Here is a 23,730-nt window from a genome sequence, read left to right as displayed (position 1 = left end):
GTGCCTTGCGGATGTTGGCCATGCAGGGCCGGTCGTCACACTCTGCTCTTTGGCACTGAATGCAATGCCCAGCAGCTTTTTTAGTTTAGGAGCCTTGTTTGTGTTTTATTAGCCATCCTCTCCCTGATCACTATTTTATTTTTGGCTTGTCGACAAGGAACGGCGTGGACATCATCGGTGTAAGGATTGTTTGAGTATTTGTCCAATGGTGAGTGGACATATAACGTAAAAACAGATTGACGTTTTACAGCAGAGGGGACTTGTCTGAAATAGTTTTGCTTGCTTGTTGTCATGCTTTGGAAAAGCAATTTGTGCACAACACGGTAGCCTCTGAAACATCAGACATCGACTGAACAGTACTGACACCATCTTTTTACTGAACAACAAGTGCCTGGAAGGGGAAAAAAAAACCTAACTTTGTTTAAGCAAAAACGTTTTTTATTTACTTTATATATAACAAGTAGTCTCTTCAACATCTCGTGTATTTCATGGCCTTTTAATTCAAATGGTAAAAGGAAGTAAAAATGTGAATTTATTTCAACTATTTTGCGGCAGTGATCGCCACTAGGTGGGAGCATTACCAGTCCATAATGTCCTGATAAAGAGAACGCCTTCTGCAATGGTGATACCTGCTCATCGTCACACGTACGCCTTCCCCCAATCCCTCGCCCTAGGCCTGCTTCTATGCTGTGTGAGGCCGGCACGGCGTGAAACCTTGGCCACTGACTCATTGTGGTGAGCCCTCCAGTCCTGTGTTTATTTGTAAGGGGCAGCATAGTACCTTAGTTTATTATTATTTTTATTATGTCATGCTATAGTTGGCTGCTGAAAAACATGAAACCCTAGCTAGACACTGTACCAGTTGATATGCTTGCTCGTCATCCTTTAAATTCACGTCATTTCACAAGGCATTAAGCTATCTCGGTATCGGAATCTCAACATATTTACCATAGCTTCTGACAACATAAAGCTAAAAATATATATATCTAATACTTAGAACATATTACCGTATCCAGTACTCCTTCAAATGTCTACTTGTTTCTTGAAGCACTGGCCATTGGCCTCAGTCTTTTAGATCTCTTTAACCTATTATGAAATCGGGACTACAAGCACCAGAATGCACAGAAAACAAGCATTTGTAAAGCAACAGGTCTCTCATTTGCAAGAGTTTGAGCTATTGGCAGTGTAAATGACAATGCCTTTCAATCAATCAGCCAGGGATTTGTAAAGGGCACTACTTACACGTGAGGGTCTCAAGGCGCTGGGAGAAGGGGGCATTTCGGGCAGCTCCGATTCATCTGAAGAGCCAGGTCTTGAGGCTCTTCCTGAACGCTTGCAGTGTGCGGGTTCGTCTGATGATGAGGAGGAGTTTGTTCCAGGTCTTGGCCTCGATGTAGGAGAAGGCTCTTCTTCCAGTTCTGACTCTGCGAATGCGAGGGATTTCGGCAAAGGCTATGTCCACAGAGCGGAGGTTTCACTTGGGGGCGTAGAAGGAGATTCTTTCATTGAGGTATTGGGGTCCGGTGTTGTGGAGGGATTTGTAGGGGTGAGTGAACAGCTTGAAAGTCACTCTTTTCAACAGTGAGCCAGTGGAGGTCTCATAGGTGCTGGGTGATGTGGTCTTGTAATGGGATGCTGAGGACGAGTCTAGCTGCGGCATTCTGGATGATGTGGAGTTTTTGGAGCAGAGATTTGTAGAACCCGGCATAAAAGGCGTTCACGTAGTCCTGTCTGCTAGTTATGAGTGCGTGGGTGACGTTCATTCTGGATTCGGGGGATCCATTTGAAGGTTTTGCGGAGTATGTTGAAGCACGTGGTAGATATGGCGTTGATCTGTCAGTTCATGGTGAGGGAGGAGTCGAGTATGATGTAGAGGTTGTGTGCATGATCTGTGGGTGTGGGAGGGTTGCTGAGGGCGGGGGGCCATTAGGTGTCATCCGAAGCAGAGGGGTCAGATCCAAGGATGAGGACTTCCGTTTTCTCTCAGTTGAGCTTCAGGCAGCTGCTGCTCCTCCAGGATGCAACGTCATTCATTCCTTCCTGGAACCTGTGTCTGGTGATGCTAGGTTTCTTGGTGAGGGAGAGGATGAGCTGGGTGTCAATGGAGTAGGATACCATGCAGAGTCCGTGTTTTCTGACAATGGTTGTGAGAGGAGCCATGTAGATGTTGAAGGGCGTGGGGCTCAGTGAGGATCATTGGGGAACTCCGCATCTGATCTCTGTGGATTCGGAGAGGAAGCGCGGGAGTCTGATTCTTTGAGTTTGGCCAAAGAGTGGGGGAGCGGATCCAGTCTAGGGCAGTTCATTGTAGGCTGGCGTCGTGGAGTCTGGTGGCTAGAGTGCGGTGGGAGACAGTGTTGAAGGCGGATGAGAGGTCTACTAGAATGAGGGCTGCTGTGTGGCCTTGGTCAAGGAGAGTTCAGATGTCGTCTGTGGTGGCTAGGAGGGCGGTGTCGGTGCTGTGGTTGCTGCGGAATCCAAATTGAAAAGTGTTGAGGATCACGTTGGATTCTATGAAGTATGTGAACTGGTTGTGGACGATCTTCTCAGCGACTTTGGTGGCAAAGGGGAGGAGAGAGATGGGTCTGTAGTTCTTGAGGGCCGTCGGGTCTGTGGAGGGCCTCTTGAGGAGTTGTGACTTCTGCGCGTTTCCAGTTGTCTGGGAATGTGCCTGTTTCGAGGATGCAGTTGATTGTATGTCAAGTTCAGGCGGCTCTGTGGAAGATGTGCGGCGGACCAGGCTCAGTGGGAGGGTCAGAGGTTTCCCTGGGGGGTTTGGTGAATTCCTGTATGATGCTGAAGAGTTCCTTAGAGTTGAGTGTGTTGGAGAGGATCCTGTCCTGGATGAAGTATCCTTCGTGGGCCTGATGAGTTTGTGGTGTTCTGTCATGGCGGTTATGTGGCGGTGCGTGCTTCCGAGATTTAACTTTTCCTCCATGCTTTCTCGAGTCGTCGGCACGTGCGCTTGGATTCTCGGAGGCTTTTGTGGTGGCTGTCTTAAATTTATGCGCTGTTTTTAAAACCTAAATAAAGGCATTGTCATTTACAATGCCAATAGCTTAAACTCTTACAAATGCCACACCTACTGCATTGCAAATGCTTGTTTGTAAAAGCGCCCCATGCCGCACTTTCACTTTAATGGCAGTCACACCGCTTTCTTTAGACGTGGCTTATCTCCAGAAATGTACGAGACCGCCATTAAAATTAAAGCACGGTATGGGGCCCTTTTACAAAACTAAGCATTTGTTTGTCAAGTTGACAAAAACATTTATTTTTATAAAAGCTCCCCATACAGCGCTTTTACTTTAATGTTTGCCACACCCCTTTCTTTAGACACGGCTCGTCTAAAGAAAGGTGAAGCCACCAATAAAGTAAAAGAGAGGCTTAGAGCGCTTTTTAACAAAAAAAGTATTTGTTAAGCAGCATAACGTATGCAGAAGTGCTGAGCTGTGCAGGGAGCATTTTCAAAAGATCCAGCGCAGCATCAATGATCGGGTGTCGCTCTGTCAAGAATACAGGTTGGGTTAGGGAGAGCCTGTTGAACCTGCAACAGTAGCTAGAATAATACATTAAAAAAAATAGTGCTCACAGATTGTACATAAAACAGACTGTGTAACAACACAGGTAAAAAGTCCAGTCCTCATGGAAGGTTACAAATGCGGTAATAAGGAGGGACTACTAAGCCTATTCATGAATCAAAAGCAACCATTTAGAAAGGACAATAACAGAAGCCAATTTAAAAGATTTTCTGAAAATGGGTGGAGCTTCAAGTCCATACCTGAATACAGCAAACCCCGCAGAGCAACGCATGAGCTGCCCAGGCTTGACCTAAAAAGTTGGGCTGGCTGAGCTACTCAAGCACAGACTCCTGCAACCTATGTCTAAGGGCTCCCAGTTACTGCAGCTATATCAGACAAGTGATATGTTTGAATCGCACACTTTCCACACGTAACAGGGTCAACTGACCCAAGAGGTGAACAAATATACTTCATCTCATAGGAGTACACCAAACAGGTCAGACTATAAACCAAAGCAATCCTATGTTCACTGTGAAAATGCCCAACATTCCATTAAGACAGATTTCAAAACAAAAACAAACCCTAAATTTCAAATGTTAGCAACACCTTAAATACACGTTGTGCACACAATTGCACCTTACATTGTACACAAGGGCGGCCTGTGAAGTGACATCAGATAGTCTTGTTTCACTTAAATATGGGTGTTGAAGGTTAGCATTACTGACCTGTGGCAATCTGTTTGCATCTTGCACCATAGATTTATATATTGCAGACACTTTTGTCTTCAAGTGTTGTGCAGGACACGTTACACATTGTTTTTCTTTGAAGAAGTATTTTCGGTCGTGGGAAAAATCATGATACTCACTTTAAAGCCACACTGCACCAGGACAAAAATTCCACCTTAAATTGTGTGTTTCTCTCTCGTTAAACTTAGTAATACAATCCACACAAAAACATTCCAAACCATGCAACATAATTTCGATCAGCATGATTTCACTCAACGTCCCACACTTCCACACCACAGAATTCAACTCTACACATTTCAATTCCACACCACATGATTCAACAACAAACCACACAATTCAACTCAACAATACAATTACACAACACAAATATAATCCTCCCAACAGAATTACACATCATTCCACAAAATTCAAAAGCACACTACAAACTTCAACTCCACTACATACCACTCTACAACACAAAATAACATTCAACATATTTGCACTCCATAACACAGAATCCCAGTACACTCAATACCACATAATTACTATCCACATAATTCCAATGCACACCATCCCACATAATTCCACCACAGAAATCCATTACACACCACACAATTCCACAACTAACAATTCCTATCCAACCCACTTAATTCCACTCAATACCACATACATCCACTCAAAACTAAAACACATGGGTAAATAATATTACTATATACAACGCCAATAGCTCTAACTCTAACAAACGAGAAACCTATTGTAATGGATTATATGCCTTATGGCTAAACACTTATATGGTCCCAAAGGCAAGACCTACTGGCTATGCCAATACTTTTTAGAGTTTAGGGTGGGTATGGTTTTTTAGGTGGCAAGGGTATTATTAGGCTGTAGGGTGGGTTGTGTTTAGGGGCTGGGGGTTAAGAAGTAAAATAAATATATATATGGGTGTGTATCTTAATATAAATATACAAATACATACATTTATATGTATGCACATGTTCATCTTATATACATTATATATATATATGTATTTATGTATATTTATTTATAAGTTTTTTACTTACCTGCAAAATACTTACATTTTAATTGTAAAGACATGCATGGTAAAGGCATATGTGTGGTAAATATTTTCATGGTAAAGATGCACGCATTGTAATGGACGCTTTGTAAAGGCATGCATCATACAACCATATTTTCCTATTGAGAAGGACTATATGTCCAGGGACACTAGGTTCCAGTCCTGGGCTTTAGAAATCACTGGTTCTAGGTGTGTTAGTGTAATTCAGTGATACTCAAAGTATGGCCCAGGGGCCGCATGCGGCCCTCCTGACCTTTACGTGTGGCCCTCTGGTCAACAGCTGGACGGGCTGCTGTTTACCCGACAGAGCACTAACATTAAAAAATGTACATAAACCGGAAATAGTTTATTTAAATGTTAATTGCAGTTAAAGACAGGAATTAACGAGAGTCCAGAACTGCCTAACTTTAGGAACAATTTAATTTATAAAGACATCTTGCAATAAGCATGTAAAAATATGATAAAGTCTCTACTAGATTCAACAAGCATTTGCAATGCAATAGGTCCTGCATCTGCGAGAGTTTGAGCTATTGGCATTGTAAATGGCAATGCCTTTTATTTATGTATTTTGAAAACGTGCAAGCAGTGCGTAAATAAGCACTTTATATTTATAGTCCTTGCTTACGAGAAGCAAGGCTGGCCGTAACTGCACCTCTTTTATTGCCAGCCTTGCTTCTTGTAAGCAACAATTATAAGCACATAGTGTGTTTATGCACCACTTGCAGGTTTTTAAAAAACATAAATAAAAGGCATTGTCATTTAGAATGCTAATAGTTCAAACTCTCGCAAATGCAAGACCTATTGCATTGCGAATGCTTGTTTAAAAATAGCCACCTACCTCCCCCCTCCTCCCCCCCTGCAATACTAAGTGACAGAAGAACTTTGCATACCGAGGGACAGATGAACAACGCACACTGAGGGACCTATGAACCAAGCACACTGAAGGACTGATGAACCCTGCACACTGAGGGACAGACGAACCGTACACACAAAGGAACAGACCAACCAAACACACTGAGGGACAGATCAACCATGCGCACTGAGGGACAGATGAACCCTGCACACTGAGGGACAGACGAACCGTGCACACTGAGGAACACACCAACCAAGCACACTGGGACAGATCAACCATGCGCACTGAGGGACAGATGAACCCTGCACACTGAGGGACCGACGAACCCTGCACACTAAGGGAGAGACAAGGGACAGAAGAACCCTGCAATACTAAGGGACAGTCGGACCTTTCACAGAGGGACAGACTAATGATGCAACCCCTGCACAATAAGGGAAAGACGGCCCTTGCACCCCCTTGTACACTGAGGGATAGGCAAACTGTGCACATTGAGGGACAAACGAACCATGCACGCTGAGGGACAGACACAAAGAGACCCTTTCAAAATGTTTTACACCTCTTCAGAGCTTAAGATCTCGGGCTATGATACAAGAGCAAGGATACTAGATGTAAACCTCTTAAACATAACTTCAAACCTGACAAAATGTTTTACGCACTTTCAAAGTTGAAACTAATGAAAATAAACCAATAACTATTTGTTGCATTGCCTTGGCTCATTCAATGTATTCTTTATATGATTAGTCTGAAACGATCACTGAATTTGTTTCCACTCGAACCCCTAATGAATTTGATTTTATTTTGCGCTGGCAAAGAAGCAGGCAGACGCAGCACCAAGGAGGCATTTCGAGGCATAACGACCCTAAAGTCATGGTTATGAAATCTTTGCAAGACTGCAGGTGCATCAGTTACATTTAATTTCAAATACAGACACCACATGGAGGGAAAATGTGTAAAGAATATAGGAGTGCTTCTTCGAAAGTATTAAAAAATAGTATAATGTATTGAAAATACTCAGCTGGCCCCGACGAACAGGAACACGCGCTTGCTTTACATCCCCATGAACAGGCATTAGCTGCGCACAGCTAAAAAGATTTTTTTGCGAAAAAGTAGAGACAATGGGCCATATGTATCAAGATACCCATTTGCGATTCTCAAATAGCGAATTTCAAGAAATCGCTATTTGAGAATTGCAAATGGGTATGTACAAAATCGCATTTTTTTTGCGATTCCTTAAAATCCCTTAATTGTGATTAGCAAATTGCGCATCGCAATTAAGGAATACTTTCCCATTCATTTATATGGGCCAGGAGGCCCATAAGAATGAATGGGAAGTTATTCTCAATTTGCGATTCGCAATTTGCTAATCGAAAATTGAGAATAATTTCAAGGGTGCAGGGGCAAATTGAGAATAATTTCAAGGGTGCAGGGGTGTCCAAAGGACACCCTGTTGCACCCCTGAAATATGCATGGGTGCACATGTGGCGCACATACATGCCCTAAAGGCATGTATGTGCGTCACATGGCACTTTGAAAAATGCAAAAATGTGCATTTTTCAAAGAATTCGCAACTTACCACCAATTTGCGATTACTTAAGGGCGTTTTGCTGATTTTTTTTGCTACATACATTGCATTTAAGGAATCACAAAATTTGGGATTCCTTAAATGCAATTGCAAAATAAGGAATCGCAAATTTTGCAATTCCTTATTTTGCACCAAATTTTTCTTAATACATTCCATTTAGCAAATTCGCATTCACAAAGGCCGAAATTCTGCAAATTTTGGCCTTTGCGAATGCGAATTTGCTTGATACATATGGCTTTTAATGCAAGCTTACCGCCCCATATACAGCCATTCTGATCTACAGTGCCACTTTTTCCGACTTAAATACTGGAAGAAAGGCCACGTTCTTGTTTGGACTCATTTCGGAAATAATGAATTCAAGAGCAATATTATGCAAATATTCTCTTCAGCAGCCTCCGGTGTGAGTGTGTTTGTTTAGACAAAGGGCTACAATGCCTTCGGGTTGGGTTTGCGGTATTTAATTCATTAAAACAAAAAATTAAACAAAAAGCTTTCAGAGCGAGCTGCAACGCTTTTAATATGTAGCAGACGGGTCACCATTTTAAACAAGCAGCAATAGTCGGTGTTAGCAAAGCCTGTGCCACTGTCATAGTGCATGTACTATTGCCAGTGATCGCATGAGCGTGGCACAGACTATGCTAACACCCACTATGGCGCCAAGCTGCAAAGTGAAAGCGACACCCATGTATATAAAATATTGGAATGGCGGCACTTGCGATTTAGATTTAAACATCTTAAGCTAAAGCGCAGGTGCCCCAATTGCTTCAAAAGTAAAGCAATGGGAAAAAACGATTTTTTTTCGATTGCTTTACTTTCATAGCAATTGCGGCACCCGTGCTTTAGCTTTAGATGTTTAAAGCTAAAGCGGGGCTACTGCCACTAAAAGCAAAGTAAAACCAAGATGGGAGAATGGAAGAGAGGCCATCACACTCTGTACTGTGTGATGGCCAAATAAAATGTTCTCAGAGTGAAATCGCCAGAAAGAGAACTAAACAAACAAAGGAGGGACTTTGCAAGAAATGGACCAATAAGAAGCTAGCATTTCTGAATCCTGCAGCTAACAGCCGATGGCAATGGGTGGGTTTGCCAAAGCCCCACAGGGAGATACAACAGGTCATCGCTAATGCTCATCCTAAAAAAGATAATTTCATTAACATGCAGAACCTTTTACGTCAGTAAATCAGATTCTATCAGTGCATTGAGAAGTATTTTTTTTAATGGGATCGTTTTCAAACATGAATTTAGAAACATTCATGCTTCCCCACCACCTTGGCAACAATGACAATAGTGAACTAAGAGGCAAGTCAGTTGCAATCATCCATGAACATTATTAAATTAGAGCGCACATTCTGAAGTCATGTATTTTGAGGTCCTCTTATATGTGAAAATGGAAGGAAAACGAGGGAAAGTAATATAAAACAACTGTCTAGGATCACACAATTTGGTCAAGCAGGAAAGCCGGCATTGTTCCCGGGTTTTCTGTTTCCACATTGTGCACTTCAATTCAGCCAGTAGATGTACATGCTTCACTTCCCCTATACCCACTATACCCCTCCCCCCACTACCCTCTCCTGGGCCTTGTGTGGATCTCAGTCAGATCAACAAGCAAACATTTTGGCCCCGTGAAAATGTTTGCGAGTACCCATGGTCGAATTGGTTCAGTTTAAAACAATCACAACTCAACATTTCAGGATGCATTAGGCTGTTAACTGGTTCCATGCTGAGGACGGAATGGTTGCACCCTCAGCCAAGTGGTCGTGTGCTGAGGACGGAACTATTTCATCCTCTTCACACAATAAGGAAATTCTTCTGCTGTTTTCAGCGTAGGGGTTTCCTTTTTCAGCCTTGGGAGCTGAAGAGCTTCCCCAGCCGCCTGAGGCATTTCTTTCGGCGTACATGGCGCAATGACGTCATTACATTGAAAGTGAAAGTGAAATTCGCCGATCGGCTCATTTCACTTTCACTGCCTACGTGCTTGTGGTGCTATGTCAGCCCCTGAGCACAGATAGGGGAGGTATCACTGGAAAGGGAAAACTCCACCCTTTCCAATGGTACCTTTCCCTAGTGGATCCCTGCTTGGGCATCACCACAGGAGGGCGATCCCCAAGCAGGGATCCACCACTAGGCACCAGGGAGGGGAGAGCGTCCCGATGGGAAACAGCCTTTGCTCCCCCCAAATGTTTATGGGCATATTTAGTCTTTCTGCTCCCCTGGGGGGCAGATGGGGGCTATAGCCCCTGATCTATCCCATGGGCGGGGGTCGGGGTCAGAAAGCCCACTAGGCACCAGGGATTATTGCTTTTTTATAAAAGAGGGGTGGAATCGGCCCACAATGGGCATGCCAATGCCCCTACCCCTGAGACACTAACATAACAGCCTTTTTGCCCCCCGTGGGGGGCTATATGGAGGTTATTATCCCTGATCTGCCCCCCCAGGGGGAAAGCCCATTAGTAAACAGGGGTTATTTTATTCCGAAAGTGTAGGGGTGGGGGCTGCCCTAAATAGGTATGCCAATGCCCCCACCCCCAAACACCAATGGGACAGTCTTTCTGCCTACCAATGTTTTCCTACCCAGAATCTCCTGCCAACCTCAAATTGAGCTAAAAGAAAATCACATTTTCCTCACATATCTGTGTGGGTTCACTGCACCGGCACAAATTTCCTAACACTCAGCGTGCCCCTCGGTCTCCTGAGTAAAATAATACCTCACTTGTGTGGGTGGGCATAGTGCCTGCGACAGGGACGGGCCAAAAATGTATAGAGATTTAGGGGATATCACAGCGAGTTGATAAGCACAATTTGTTTTATACGTTATTAGGATGACTCTGCTTTGGGCACCCACATAAGTGAGGTATCATTTTACTCGGGGCACCAAGAGTAACGCTGGGTGGGAGGAAATCAGCGATGGCGCGGTGATCCCTCACAGAAATGTAAGGCAAATGGCATTTTATTTTAGCTAAATTTGAGGTTTGCGGGGGATTCTGGGATACAAAAAATTGGGGGGATCCATGTAAGTTACACATCCCTGGACTCCCCTGGGTGTCTAGTTTTAAAAAAATGTCTGGGTTTTGTTGGTTTCCCTAGATGGCCGACAAGCCGGGACCAAAAATGCAGGTGCGCCCCCATGCAAAACCAGGTCATTTTGTGATACATAATTTTGATGCCTCCACAATACATTTTGGGCCCTTCCATGTCGCGGGCACTTGGCCCACCCACACAAGTGAGGTAGAATTTTATCAGGAGGTCTGTGGCAATGCTGGGTGGTATCCAATTCGTGATGGCCTGGTGATCCCACAGCTTTCCCACACAGAAATGTGAGGAAAATGTCATTTGTTTAGCTAAATTTGAGGTTTGCAGGGGATTCTGGGTAAGGAAACGTTGGGGATCCACGCAAGCCACAACTCCCTGGACTCCCCAAGTGTCTAGTTTTCAGACCAGTCTGGGGTTTGTATGTTTTCCTCGATGACTGCCAAACCCGGTACCAAAAATGCAGGTTAATGCCTCGGAAAACCAGGTTGTCTTGTGATCGGTAGCTTTCTAGTCCCTTTCCTGTCGCGGGCACTAGACCTACCACCACAAGTGAGGTACCATTTTTATCGGGAGACTTGGGGGAATGCTGGGTGGGTAGAAGTTTGTGGCTCCCCGCAGATTCCAAAACTTTCTATCACAGAAATGTGAGGAAAATGTGTGTTTTTAAATAAAGTTTTGAGATTTGCACGGGATTCTGGGTAACAGAACCGGGTCAGGGCCACACAGTCCACCCCATTCTGGATTCCCATGGGTGTCTAGATTTCAAAAATGTCCAGGTTTGTTGTTTCCCTAAGTGCCGGTTGAGCTAGGGCCCAAAATCCACAGCTAGGTACTTTGCAAAATATGGGTCAGTTTTCAGTGGAAAAATGTGATGTATCCATTTTGCATTTTGGGCCATTTCCTGTTGCGGGCACTAGGCCTACCCGCACAAGTGAGGCATCATTTTTATCTGGAGACTTGGGGGAATTCTGGGTGGGTGCACGTTTGCGGCTTCACACAGATTGCAGGTCTTTCCATCACAGAAATGTGAGGAAATTTTTTTTTTTTTTAATTAATTTGCGGTTTGCCAAGGATTCTGAGTAACAGAACCTGGTGAGAGCCACACAAGTCATCGCATCCTGGATTGCCCTGGGAGTTTAAAAACATGTACAGGTCTGCTAAGTTTCCCTAGGTGCCAGTTGAGCTACGGACCAAAATCCACAGCTGGGTACATTGGAAAAAAGAGTCAGTTTTCAGTGGAAAAATGTGACGTGTTCACGTTGTGTTTTAGGCCCTTTCCTGGCACTAGGCCTACCCACACAATTGAGGTACCATTTTTATTGAGAGACTTAGGAGCCCAGAGTAGTAGAACAAGTGTTATTACCAATTGTCCTTCTATGCATTTCTGTCTCCCAAATGTAAGACAGTGTGAAAAAATAAGTCATTTTGAAAAATTACCTCTAATTCACATGATAGTATGGGTACCCGCAAATTCACAGATGTGCAAATAACCACTGCTTCAAAACTCCATTTATTGTTCCCATTTCAGAAATACATAGGTTTCCTTGATACTTATTTGTCACTCATTATATTTTACCAAATGAATTGCTGTATACCCGGTACCCAATAAAAAACCACTGCAAGGTACAGCTCAGTTATTGGCTCTGGGTACCTCGGGTTCTTGGTGAACCTACAAGTCCTATATATCCCCATAACCAGAAGAGTCCAGCGGAAATAAGGGTATATTGTTTTGAAAAACCTGCCATAGTTAGAAGTTGTTACAGGTGAAAACATAGGCGAAAATTGCTGTTTTTTTCAATTTGCTTTATTTCAACTGTTACTTTCTTTAGGAAAACCATGAAGGATCTATACAAATGACCCCCTTGCTGAATTAAGAATGATGTCTACTTTTCAGAAATGTATAGCTTTCTGTGATCTATTATTGGTTTCACACCCATGTCTACCACTTACTCAAAGGAGGTGGAAAGCACAAAAAAATGAAAATAGGCTATGTTTTAGTAAAATGCCAAAACTATGTAGAAATTTAGGTTTTCTGACAAATGTCTGCCTGTACCTGACAGCTGGGAAGATGGTTATTTTAGCACCACAAATACTTTATTGATACCATTTGTAGGGGAAAAAAACAGTTGATTTCTTCTGCAGCACATTTTCGTATTTTTTCCCCAAAACTTTTGCTGTATTTTGGCTAATTTTTCGGCCCCCTCCAGAGGAATACACAAACCCTGGGTACCTTTAGAATCCTCAGTATGTTGGAAGAAAAGGATGCAAATTTGTCATGGATACCTTATGTGGACAAAAAGTTACGCCCGCCTACGAGCGAACCATCCAAATAGCCAAAAAAAGGATTAGTACGGGGGTGGCCTAGCAGCAAAGGGGTTAGGTAAAGCCAGTTTCTGATACATAGTTCCCTCCTGTCATGGAGTCCACTTGCAACCTTATCAAAATGAGTTTTTTACTGATGTAAATTTCAAGAACAATGAAAACCCCCCAAAACAGGTGATGGTCGAGTGCCAAATAAAAATGGATATTGTCAACTGTGCGACCTCAAACTTCATGCTCTAAACATACTCACCTAAACACAATATTGCTGTGGGAACAAATATTTTTGCCACCATATTCTGTTGTAATCCATGTAAGTCGCGGGGTCACACCCCATTGTTTGAAGCAATCATCAGAGTAGCTCTTAAAGTCCCACGGCTGTGGTTCGAACATGTCATTAATACCATCAGAACAAATTGGCATCACCATTTCTGTGCAAGCCTGAAACAAATTGCAGATCAGACAGTAAAAGTATGGTTTTGTTTCCAAAACATCTTGTTCTCTTTTCAAAATATTTCAGCGGATTTTCAGGGGTATAAAAAACAAACATAGTGTATAGAATTTTTGCATCCTATGTAAGATAATGATGACATTTTAATCAGAGCCAGGATTATAATGTAGGTATGGATGATCATGAACAAAGCATTGTGATTACAAGCAGTACATAAAAGAAAAGGGGAGGGGGGAGTGGAGTGGAGGGGGTCAAGGAGGAAGGTAAGGGAGGTATGGGATGTACTGAGTGGCATGTGATGGGGAGGTGGTAAATCAGCTTAGTGTAATGTGAGGGCTGTGTTGTACCCCTTACAGATTCCACTTATAAATGCCCATTTCAAGAAGGTGTTATGATGGTGACTAAGATACATGTTTAACTCATGGGGCCTGAAACATAGCTTTGGTCTATGTGGGTGAGTTGGCAAGGTTGATTATTATGGTGGCTTTACTTTTTGAATGTATAAGTCCTGTTTATTCAATAGTTTGTGTGTGTATTGGGAATTCAAGTGGTTGTTGAACAGTGAGTTATCTGCTCTTCTTGAAAAGCAGACCCCGCCCACCATATGTATGGTGGGATAGATTTTGAAATGATTTCCACTCACATAGGAAATTTTGGATTCCTATCATTAATAGTTTCAGAATAGGCATGAGGGACCTTGGACCCAAGGTCGCTGCGTGGCAGTTGAGTTTTCCCTAGAAAATATGTATTTTATTATGTTCGGATTTCTTCCCAGAAAGTTCTCAACATTTTGCAGTGAAACAGCATGTGATTGACAGAGCCTAATGCATTGTGACAGTACCAGGACTGACTGTACTCTAGGAGGCCCATCTTAAAGAGTTCTTCAGGTGTCTGATAGGGCATATGTAGTGTCCAGAATTTGCATTGGGAAATAATGGGAGATATTTTGTTCCTTAGGGATAATTTCCAAATGTTTCTCCAGGCGTAGTCAAATTCAACTGTGGTGCAAGTTGTTGTAGAAGGGCCTCTTCATTTATTTTGAATCTCTGAAGTTAGCCTATTATCAGCGTTGCTAGACTTTAGTATTCCGTAACTTTTAGCTGCTGTGTGAGGTAGACTGGATAGCTTTGTAAGTAGGTTGATGGGGTCTGATTCTTGTGGTCTATTGCATTTATTTATGGCTTTTATTAGTGCGGTTATTTATGCTAGACACAAGTTAATGAGTTCCTCTCCAATTGTGGCTTTCATAGCTTCCAATAAGGTTTCAAGAGAGCATTATTTTCTTGGGAAATATTGATAATGGCACTGTTAATTTTGTCTTTTAATGTTTGGTCTCGGAGTACCTCCTCGTTCATTCTCCATTGCTTTTCCTGGGTATATTTTGGGATGTGTGTAGCTTGAGGGTGACGCAAGCATAGCCCGATACTAGTATTGATTTGATGGTGGGATTTGCAGCCTTCAGTGTGAGAATATGTTTTGTATGTAAACAATTTCAGAAAACGTGTTATGAGGGTAGGAGTAGAAAGTGAACTTGTTTAATGTTGGGTTGTATAGACAACATATGTTATTTAAGCAGTGTTTTTTGCACAAGTAGCTCAATTGTGTGTGATTTTTGGGGTCTATGGTTAAATGAGGAGCTTCTTTCTAACAGGGTACCCCAAGGGAAGTTTAAATCTCCTGCTAGTATTACTGCTGAGTTAGTTGGTAGTTCATATAGACTTTTGTTTAAGGTGATCCAAAATGGAAGGTTATCCACTGTGGGTGCATATATATTGACTATATACAAGGTTGAAGTGTAATTACTGACTTTTGTAACAAACCATCACTGACAAGGAAATAGTCCATGACAGAAAGTCCTGCTATTTTTGCTAATAATGTGACAACCTCCTTTTGTTTCTTATATGCTGGGAAGCAAGTTGTACTATAGATCAAATGATGGTGTATTGTATTACATTCTTGACAACCAATGTTAGTCTCTTGTAGGAGTATTATATCGCCTTTAAGTTTTGCACAGCACTTTAGAATTTTCCTACGTTTAACAGGGTGGTTGATATTCTTTGTATTGAGGGAGAGAACTTTTGACATTCCATTGCCTATGTTACTGGGGATATGATTTCAATTCTAGTTTGGTGAGAGATTATGTATTATTTAATAGGTCCCAGATTCGGAGAGGGATAGTATTTGTGGGGTGGATAGCCCTGTTGTGATCAGGAGTTGAGATGTCGAGGTTTTGGTGCTCTGGGTTTATTCGTAGGGGAAGTGGATGGATTTCCATAAAAGTTCTGATATTAAGGCTTGGGAGACTTATGGTATTTGCAGTGTTACTGGAACATAAAGTACTTGTATTATAGGTGATGTGGTAGCAAAGGTGATTATGAACATGACTGTATGAACTAAAGTCGCACAGTATTGGGGGATGAATAGTCAGCAGATTTGGCAAGGGAAACCCAGGTGGTAGGCGGAAAAAGGGAAAAACCTACATATATAACCCACATCCTACCCAGCCCTAATCGTTCTGGAGAAAGATGGGGAAGTGGAGCCACTAGAGGTCGAGGCCCATGCAGCTTTAGAAAATGGGGAGACGCTGCCAAAAGGAGAGAGCGAACAACATTGTATGAGGAGTTTAACTTCTTGGAAGTGTTTAAAACTCGATCAACAATAAATAGAAATATTAAAATTATCATTAACATGTCAACATTAACTGTATTATCAATCACAGTGGAATTACCACAAGATGTTGGAGGTAGGTGTGAGTTTTTCCAGCAAGACTGATACCCAGGGTGGAACGGCAGAGAAGACTATTGCACTTTAGTAGTATAACAATGGCACATCGGTGGCATACCATTAACTTAGCATAAAATTACAAGTGAAACATTACCTATAGCATTTAGCGCGACATGCCAAATAGCTTGACACAACATGACATGTAGTACAACTCGACATGCAACACAACTTGCGCTATATTATGACGTATCATAATTCACTCAACAGATCCCAGTGATCTATGCCGTTAAATCACGTATATCAGTACATATCAGTATAACAGTATATAACCTAGCATAATATGGTAGTAACCTTCAGTGTACTACTTTTACTGTATCACGGTGCGAAAAGTCTAGTAGCAGAGATATAACTTCAGTCTGGCATATTATTCATCTTACACTACACATTAAACATTTCTTCTAAGACATACAAAGACTGATGTGCAGGATCTTTGAGACTATCTCGGAATCAGTGGTGTCCGCTGACTGTGTATAGTTACGACTGAGGTAATTGGTCAGTAGTCGTCTCCTTGAGAGTAGAAAGCTATGGACCAATAGTTAGAGGTCGATTGGCACCAAGACATGCATTGAGAAGGTAACATAGTAGAGTTAGTAAGATAGTGTTATGGTAAAAAGACATGTTAGTCATGCTTTAATTTGAGTCCTGATAATGGATGTAGAGTTTTTACTAGCCGTAAAGATCATTAGGGCCTAACAGGCCTATTAGAGCCAAAAGGGGCTTATTAGCTATGGAGGTAAACTTGGTAATGTTGCCTGTTAGTAAAATAGCATACTGTAGGGGTTGTTAGGAGTCGGTACACTATTTGGGTTTTGTTTCCCACATATTTATGTGAGCAACATGGTTAGTGAAGCAGTTAGTAAGACATTAGTGTGAGAGTACAAGACTGTAAGAGTACATTTAAGCAGAGACTGCATTACGAATTCCTTATAAGTCCATTTCCTTTTGGATCAATTTGCCTAAAAAGGATTGAAGATTTTCCGGCTCAAAGAATGATGTCTTCCCATTGTTCATGAATTTCATTTTTTACGCCCCTACAAAGTAGAAGGAGATATTCATTGCTTTCATCTGGTTTCTCTGGATGAGGGATCTCTTCCTGTGGTTACAATTTATTTTGCGTAGTCCTGTGACTCTTCCATATAACACATTTTATGGTCCTCTTTGGTCCAAAATCCTTTCTGTGTGGTCATAGCGTAGGGGTCTGAAGCTCATTGGTTGGGGTGTTTTCAAGTTGTCCAACATTCTGGTTGCCACTCTATGGGCCCTCTCAATTTCAAAGTCCCTCTTAAAGTATATTTTAAGACCTTGAGGTATCCAGGTTTCCAGATAGGACAACACAGGAGACGTACTCATTCTCAGCGTTTTCCGGTTGGCCAAAGATTCTGAGATTTCCTCTCCGGTCCCTGTCCTTGAGGTTCATAATCTCTTTCTTAAGGAATGCAAATTTTTGGGCGGTGTTAGCGAATTTCTTTTGGAGTGACGAAGTCTGGCCCTCCACTCGGCCAACTCTGAAGGTAATGGTTTTGAGCTCTTTCCTGAGGCATTGCATTTCTAGTTGTACGATATCAGTCTTTGTTTTTGTTGACCTGGTTAGGCTATGGAGAGGGTTTAATTTCTCTAGTATCAGATCCAAACTTGTTCCTTGTGTCGGATCTATTTTTAATCAGTGAGTTAGGCATTGAAGGTTCCAACTTTGTTCTTATTTGGCTGTCATACAGCGAGCAGGTAATGCAGCAGGTGGGTAATAATCTGCAATGTATAATGATCAGGTTGCCCATCAAAGATGAGAAGTTAAAAAAAGGCCGCTGCTTCAGGACCCGCCATCATGATCTTTAACACAGAATGAAAGGCGATTAAACTAGACGCGCTGAAAATTACGCATCAACGCCCACTGCTGTTCTCAGGTGGAGAGAGGATCACTATTATGCGTACCAACGGAGTGCTGAGGGAAACTTACAGTGGCTACTTGAGGTCAGGGAGACCGCAATCTGTATTCAGGTGAGTGTAATGAAGTTAAAATGTAAGATCTGGCTCCATCTGGAGCACTCGATATTATGTGGAAAGGAGCAGCATCAAAGCTACGTCATATCACGCTTCGGCTCTGTCTCTGTTGAAGTGGAGTAACAGGGATAGGCAGCAATCTTCTCCGCACTAAAGCCATATCCCCCTCTCCAACACATCTTGTTTAAGTCCACTAGTAGAAAGACAGTCGGATACCATCAAGACCCATTACTGACTTGGTGTGCCCTTAAAGTCCTAACCTTAGTAATTAGTCAAACCCTTCACTGAACCAATGTGACAGAGGTAGAGGTCTCTCTCAGGGTTGCTTCTATAAGCTAAGACAGAGGCACAACCTCTTTTGATGATCTTCTTTGATTGGCTTCCTGCCCAGAATGGGAACATTTGTGCATCTTTCAAAAAGACAAAATAAGAGGACATTTACTATTTATACATTGAGAAGACTAGAAAGAAATAACTTTATTTTCAAATTATTAACAAATTCTACCTGTAACTTTGTATGAAATACTTTAAAGTTGAAAAACCCTCCGGGAATTGTAGAACTCCTTTACTCATAGCTTGGTCTACTGTGACACAGGTTTTCTACACAGTGGTCAGGGTCATGGGATTGTGACATTTATAGCTCCCAGTTTACCACGAGTACTCTGAATTAAGGCCTCTGCTTGCTTCTCCAACTTGACATTTTTGCTTCATACCAATGCCTGTCTGGTCCGAACCAAGAAGGGTTAATCAAGCTATTCTCATCGAAGTCACCCGAATTGTGCTACTGATTCCCTCAAACGAGTATTCAGAATCAAGTGGCAATTTGGATAAATCTTTAGCATATGTAAGAGGGTGCCTCTTGCCAACACCTTCTCCACGCCAAAGATGTAGGGATTGCATAAGCAATATGCGCTCTGGGTGAGTACAAGTAACTGCAAAATAGTTTGTGGAAGGTAATCGGATTGCTGTTAGACCTTGTGATTCCTAGCTAAAATTTCTTTCACTTTCTCTACTTCAAGATGGACATCCATTTCTTATTTGCTGGGTTACCAGATGTCCATATTTCCCCTAAATAAGGTGTGTTTTAGACCAACGCCTTGTACACATTTGCTAATGATTTCGTACTTCCTGAGAAACAGTGTCAAATATAGATACAGTTCAAGAAACTTTTAAATTTGTGGGTCTACTGGAAATCAGTGTAGGGTCTAGATACACCTCCAGAGTACAGTATTGCATTTACCGTACAGAAGCTAATTTCAATATTTCCAAAACATGTGTTTCATTCTATGTAAACACTATTATTCATCCATACTGTCTCATTGTACAATGCTGATGGATAATACTTATTACACTATTTGTATGTTTTGCCAATGGACTAGAATGGCGTTCCAGTTTGGAAACTATGGCACCAGACATTACCATTCCATTCAGTCTGTGGAAGGGCTTTCTGGGTAAATTTGCAAACTTCATCTAAAAGAGTTTTCGCATCCTCCTATATGTCCTGCCTTATTTGACAGAATAGTGGTTCACATGATATTTTGGGATTTTCAGACCCCGGTTGACTCAAGTCTTTGTGAAACATTGTTAGTTTAGATTTAACTGTGGCTCCCAGCATAGAAATGATTTTATTAGCCATTCTATTTTATTATATAAGCAAAATAGGAAGACTGTAAATATATGACACCACCCATCGCCCTGTAGAACCTGTAGCTGAGTGATGGGGAACCCAATCGTTGTCCCATAATACTAGCATCAGTAAAGAAGTGTGGAAAAAGGTATGTTGGACTAAATAAAAGGGTCGTCAACCATCCAATGATACAATGTCAGCAACATCCAATGACTTATCACAGAAGCACAGGATAGTGGGTGAGAAACACTAAGATGACAAAGGGAAAAGGAATAAAGGGATTTAAAAACAAAAGTACTAGACCTGGTTCATTCTTCCCTACAGTTCCTGTTCCCTCAAATTTTCTTTAACAACGTTTATTAGTTCTATTTTCTCAAACGTTAGAAAGATAAAACTGTACCTGATAACTCCATCCTTTGTCTCCGAGACTCACCGTCGCTGCTTGAGATATATTCAAACATTGTGTGTTTCCTGAATAATTGTAGTAAACGTTAATAGCTTGAAAAATATTCTGCAGTAATGCCTTATCATCTAGTCTGGGATTGGTCAGAAACTTGCAAACCACCTGCATGAAAAAAGACATCCACTTTAAATTTCGCATTATTCTTTGTTATGCTTTAGATTTTAAAACTAGATAAAATGTAGCAAACAAATAAAAGCATACAAGTAGACAAGTGATTGTATTTGTTCGGAATAATCAAATAAACGGTTTCTTGTGTTTGGGAAAAGCCCCTGAAGTTAGTCAGTGCAGAGTTCCCAAAATCATGTACTAAAAACATAATTTCCCTTTGAAACATACCACAACATACGCTGGACCGCCATGTTGTTCTCTAGCTAACCACTTTTATGTATCTGTGACATGGGCAAAAAGGTGTTTATGCATGGTAGACTACCATATATTATGTCGTGTTTTGAGTGAGGTCGCAAACATATCTAGCCAGTTTCAGTGGTTTTACGCATTTGAGCCACAAACCGAACTCAGTTTTTTTCCAGTGAATTTATTTTTTACTCTGTACTTAATTTCCAAACTCTGCTGCACATGCCCCTTCTTCGGTACGAGCTGTGCATGCGGGCAGTTTATCCCTTCTGATAGAGGACATTTCCTCACAGATTGGACCTAATTGAAGAGGTGTACGGTCTAATTCAAACACCCTGGAAGCCTGCAACCCTGGACTCTCCTGACTTTGACGATTACTTGCGATACAGACCATTTATATCCCGAAATCGTTAAAGGCAGCACCACAAATTCTAGTGCTTTATGTCCTGATGATGGTCTTAAAGAATGGTGAAATGCCATTGACACATACCGGCAGAGAAATTGATAATTATTGTGTTTTGATATTCTAAAATTGTTTTTAATTGATTTATACAAAATAAATTGGATGTATTCCTTTTTTGACATTGTTACTTTCCTCTTTGTGCTTCACCTTGTGCCATTTTCTATATATCACCACCACTTTATGTTCACTTTGCACTTTATTTAAGCACTTTTATAATGTATACTGGTGCTGTCTTATATGCATTTGTGTTTAAAGGTCAACAAGGGCGCCCAAACGAGTCAGCACAGGACCTCAGGGAACATATTTTTGAAAACAACAGTGGTCCCATGCACAAGAAATATTCACGCAGCAATCAATATAGACACAATGGATACTATATTCGTTATGACATGTCCAGCCGGACAGAGGTCGCAATCTTTTACTAGGTAGAAATAATGAGAAACAAAATTCCTTCAACAGTTCTTCGTAGTGGGGCACTAGCCTGTACCCTAACACATACAAATTGGCATGGTGAAGAAAATCACAAACAGAGCAGGGCTTTTAGGCAAAAAGCTACAGATTCCTGTGGTTGATATTTATAACAGAAATTCTAGTGGCACCATTACAGCTATATAACACATAGTATACGTTTTTTGTATATGGTGCACAGAGAAGTCGACGGCGTTTCGATCCCACTATATAATCATGGGGATCATCATCAGGACACTAATAATGCCTAAATAATAAAATCCTCTATAGCCTATGAAAAAAAGGGGGGAAAAGGGGAGAAAATACATAGAGAAACGAATTACTAGATCGGACAGGGTTGACAAGCAGGTACCATTGTACCAATGATGGTGAGAAAATTAAACCATGCACAGCGTGCAAACAAGGTGATCCTGAGTGGTAAAAATTATAATGGCGGCGTGCAGTGCCCCAACGTGAAATTGGCTGAAACAATAAGTAGTGAGAAAATGAGGTGACTGTGGCCCAACTTGGCATGGGCGAAGCGGCGCGAAGATGGCAAGGCAACAGAGTTCGTGCAATGATCACTGTAGCTAGGGAAGGCTGTATGTGTTAGGGTACAGGCTTGTGCCCCACTACAAAGAACTGTTGAAGGAATTTTGTTTCTTATTATTTCTACCTAGTAAAAGATTGCGACCTCTGTCCAGCTGGACATGTCATAACAAATATAGTATCCATTGTGTCTATATTGATTGCTGTGTGAATATTTCTTGTGCATGGGACCACTGTTGTCTTATATGCATTGACATATTGAGACTGAACTACTACTGCTCGACTTCTAATTTTGTGGCTACATCTTTCATTGTGATGAGTTTCCACTGTATTTTATGTACTTTTCAAATTAGGTGAACCCCCTTGGGCCAATTTTCCTTGTTACGTTACTTCCGCTGTGCGCAGCATGGTTAAACGTCTATTCCCTAGTGTGCATGGCCTTCAGACCACACCAGCAGAGGTTGGATACTGGGCCTGTACTGCACCCAACCCCTGCTATGCGCATTCTTCGCTTTGTCCATAGGGGATTGGGCGCAGAGCCTAGGCTGTGGCCAGATGTTTTACCTAACCTGCTGGGGGCTTCACTGCACAGTGGAGGTTGGGCATAGGCGTCTGATCCTTCTAAGTAGTGATTACATTCAACTAGAATTCACTTTTCTGGCAAGTTTTCAAGAGGCTATGCTGCTGTTTAAGAGCAAAACCAGTCTGAATTCCATGTGTTCCTGCCAGAGGGACGTGGCATACAGTTCGGGCTGGACTGTACCAACTAGAGCACGGCCAAGACTGATCTACAAATGGCTGGTCACTGTTTGGAGTGCAAAGTGGGTGAAAATGATGAACTGGAACACAACATGTGTGACTCCCAGGCGCTGTGATTAAGTCAAGAATCTCTTCCATCACTTTGTTGCAGCGGTTTTCGAGAGAGGCACATTCCGTGTCTGGTTTGATGCTTGAATTAGAATCTTGGTTACAAATAGTTAACAGTTGCATATAAGCAACTATATGTTTTTTAAAACTATAACAAAGGTTCACTTGCAATACACAAACCTTCCAGAATGCAAGGACAAAGACCTCACGGTTGCACACAATACCATTATGTTCCAGGAGAACATTAACTGAGGTCCTCATTCAGGTTGAAGAAATCAGGAAGCACTTGTAAAGGAAGATGCTAATATGTCTTTTTATACAGAACAACACCCAATCCACAGAAACATTAAAGGCTCTTTGGCACATTTATCCTTGCACATAAGTATCAAAGACCTTTACCTGGCTCCAACTACAATCACACCTCACTTTTAATGTATACCTTGAACAAACTCTACAAATGTTACACAAAGACCAAAAAAACAAAATCTGGCAGAGGCATTCCCAGAGCTCCATAAAAAGGCATCCAGATTATACAGTGCAGTAGTAATGGTAAAAAGAACTATACAAATGCCAACAAAACAGCATACATCCACCACTGGATGAATTGCTTGAAACCAGCATAGTC

At 41.8% G+C, this 23,730-nt stretch overlaps 1 protein-coding gene across 1 annotated transcript in view; it reads right to left on the bottom strand.

Annotated features, from left to right (window-relative positions):
- The window catches only part of PRCP (prolylcarboxypeptidase), a 147,118-nt gene that overhangs the window by 4,355 nt on the left and 119,033 nt on the right, over nucleotides 1-23,730 (bottom strand). The window contains exons 5-6 of the mRNA XM_078658488.1: nucleotides 20,363-20,527; nucleotides 13,356-13,543 (exon numbers count right to left, since the gene is read on the bottom strand). Of these exons, the coding sequence (XP_078514614.1) occupies nucleotides 13,356-13,543; nucleotides 20,363-20,527 (353 nt within the window). The remainder of the gene's footprint in view (nucleotides 1-13,355; nucleotides 13,544-20,362; nucleotides 20,528-23,730) is intronic.

The sequence above is a fragment of the Lissotriton helveticus genome, chromosome 8 (genome assembly GCF_964261635.1).
Source record: "Lissotriton helveticus chromosome 8, aLisHel1.1, whole genome shotgun sequence".
Taxonomy (NCBI): domain Eukaryota; kingdom Metazoa; phylum Chordata; class Amphibia; order Caudata; family Salamandridae; genus Lissotriton; species Lissotriton helveticus.
This window is presented reverse-complemented; position numbering and strand designations above follow the sequence as displayed.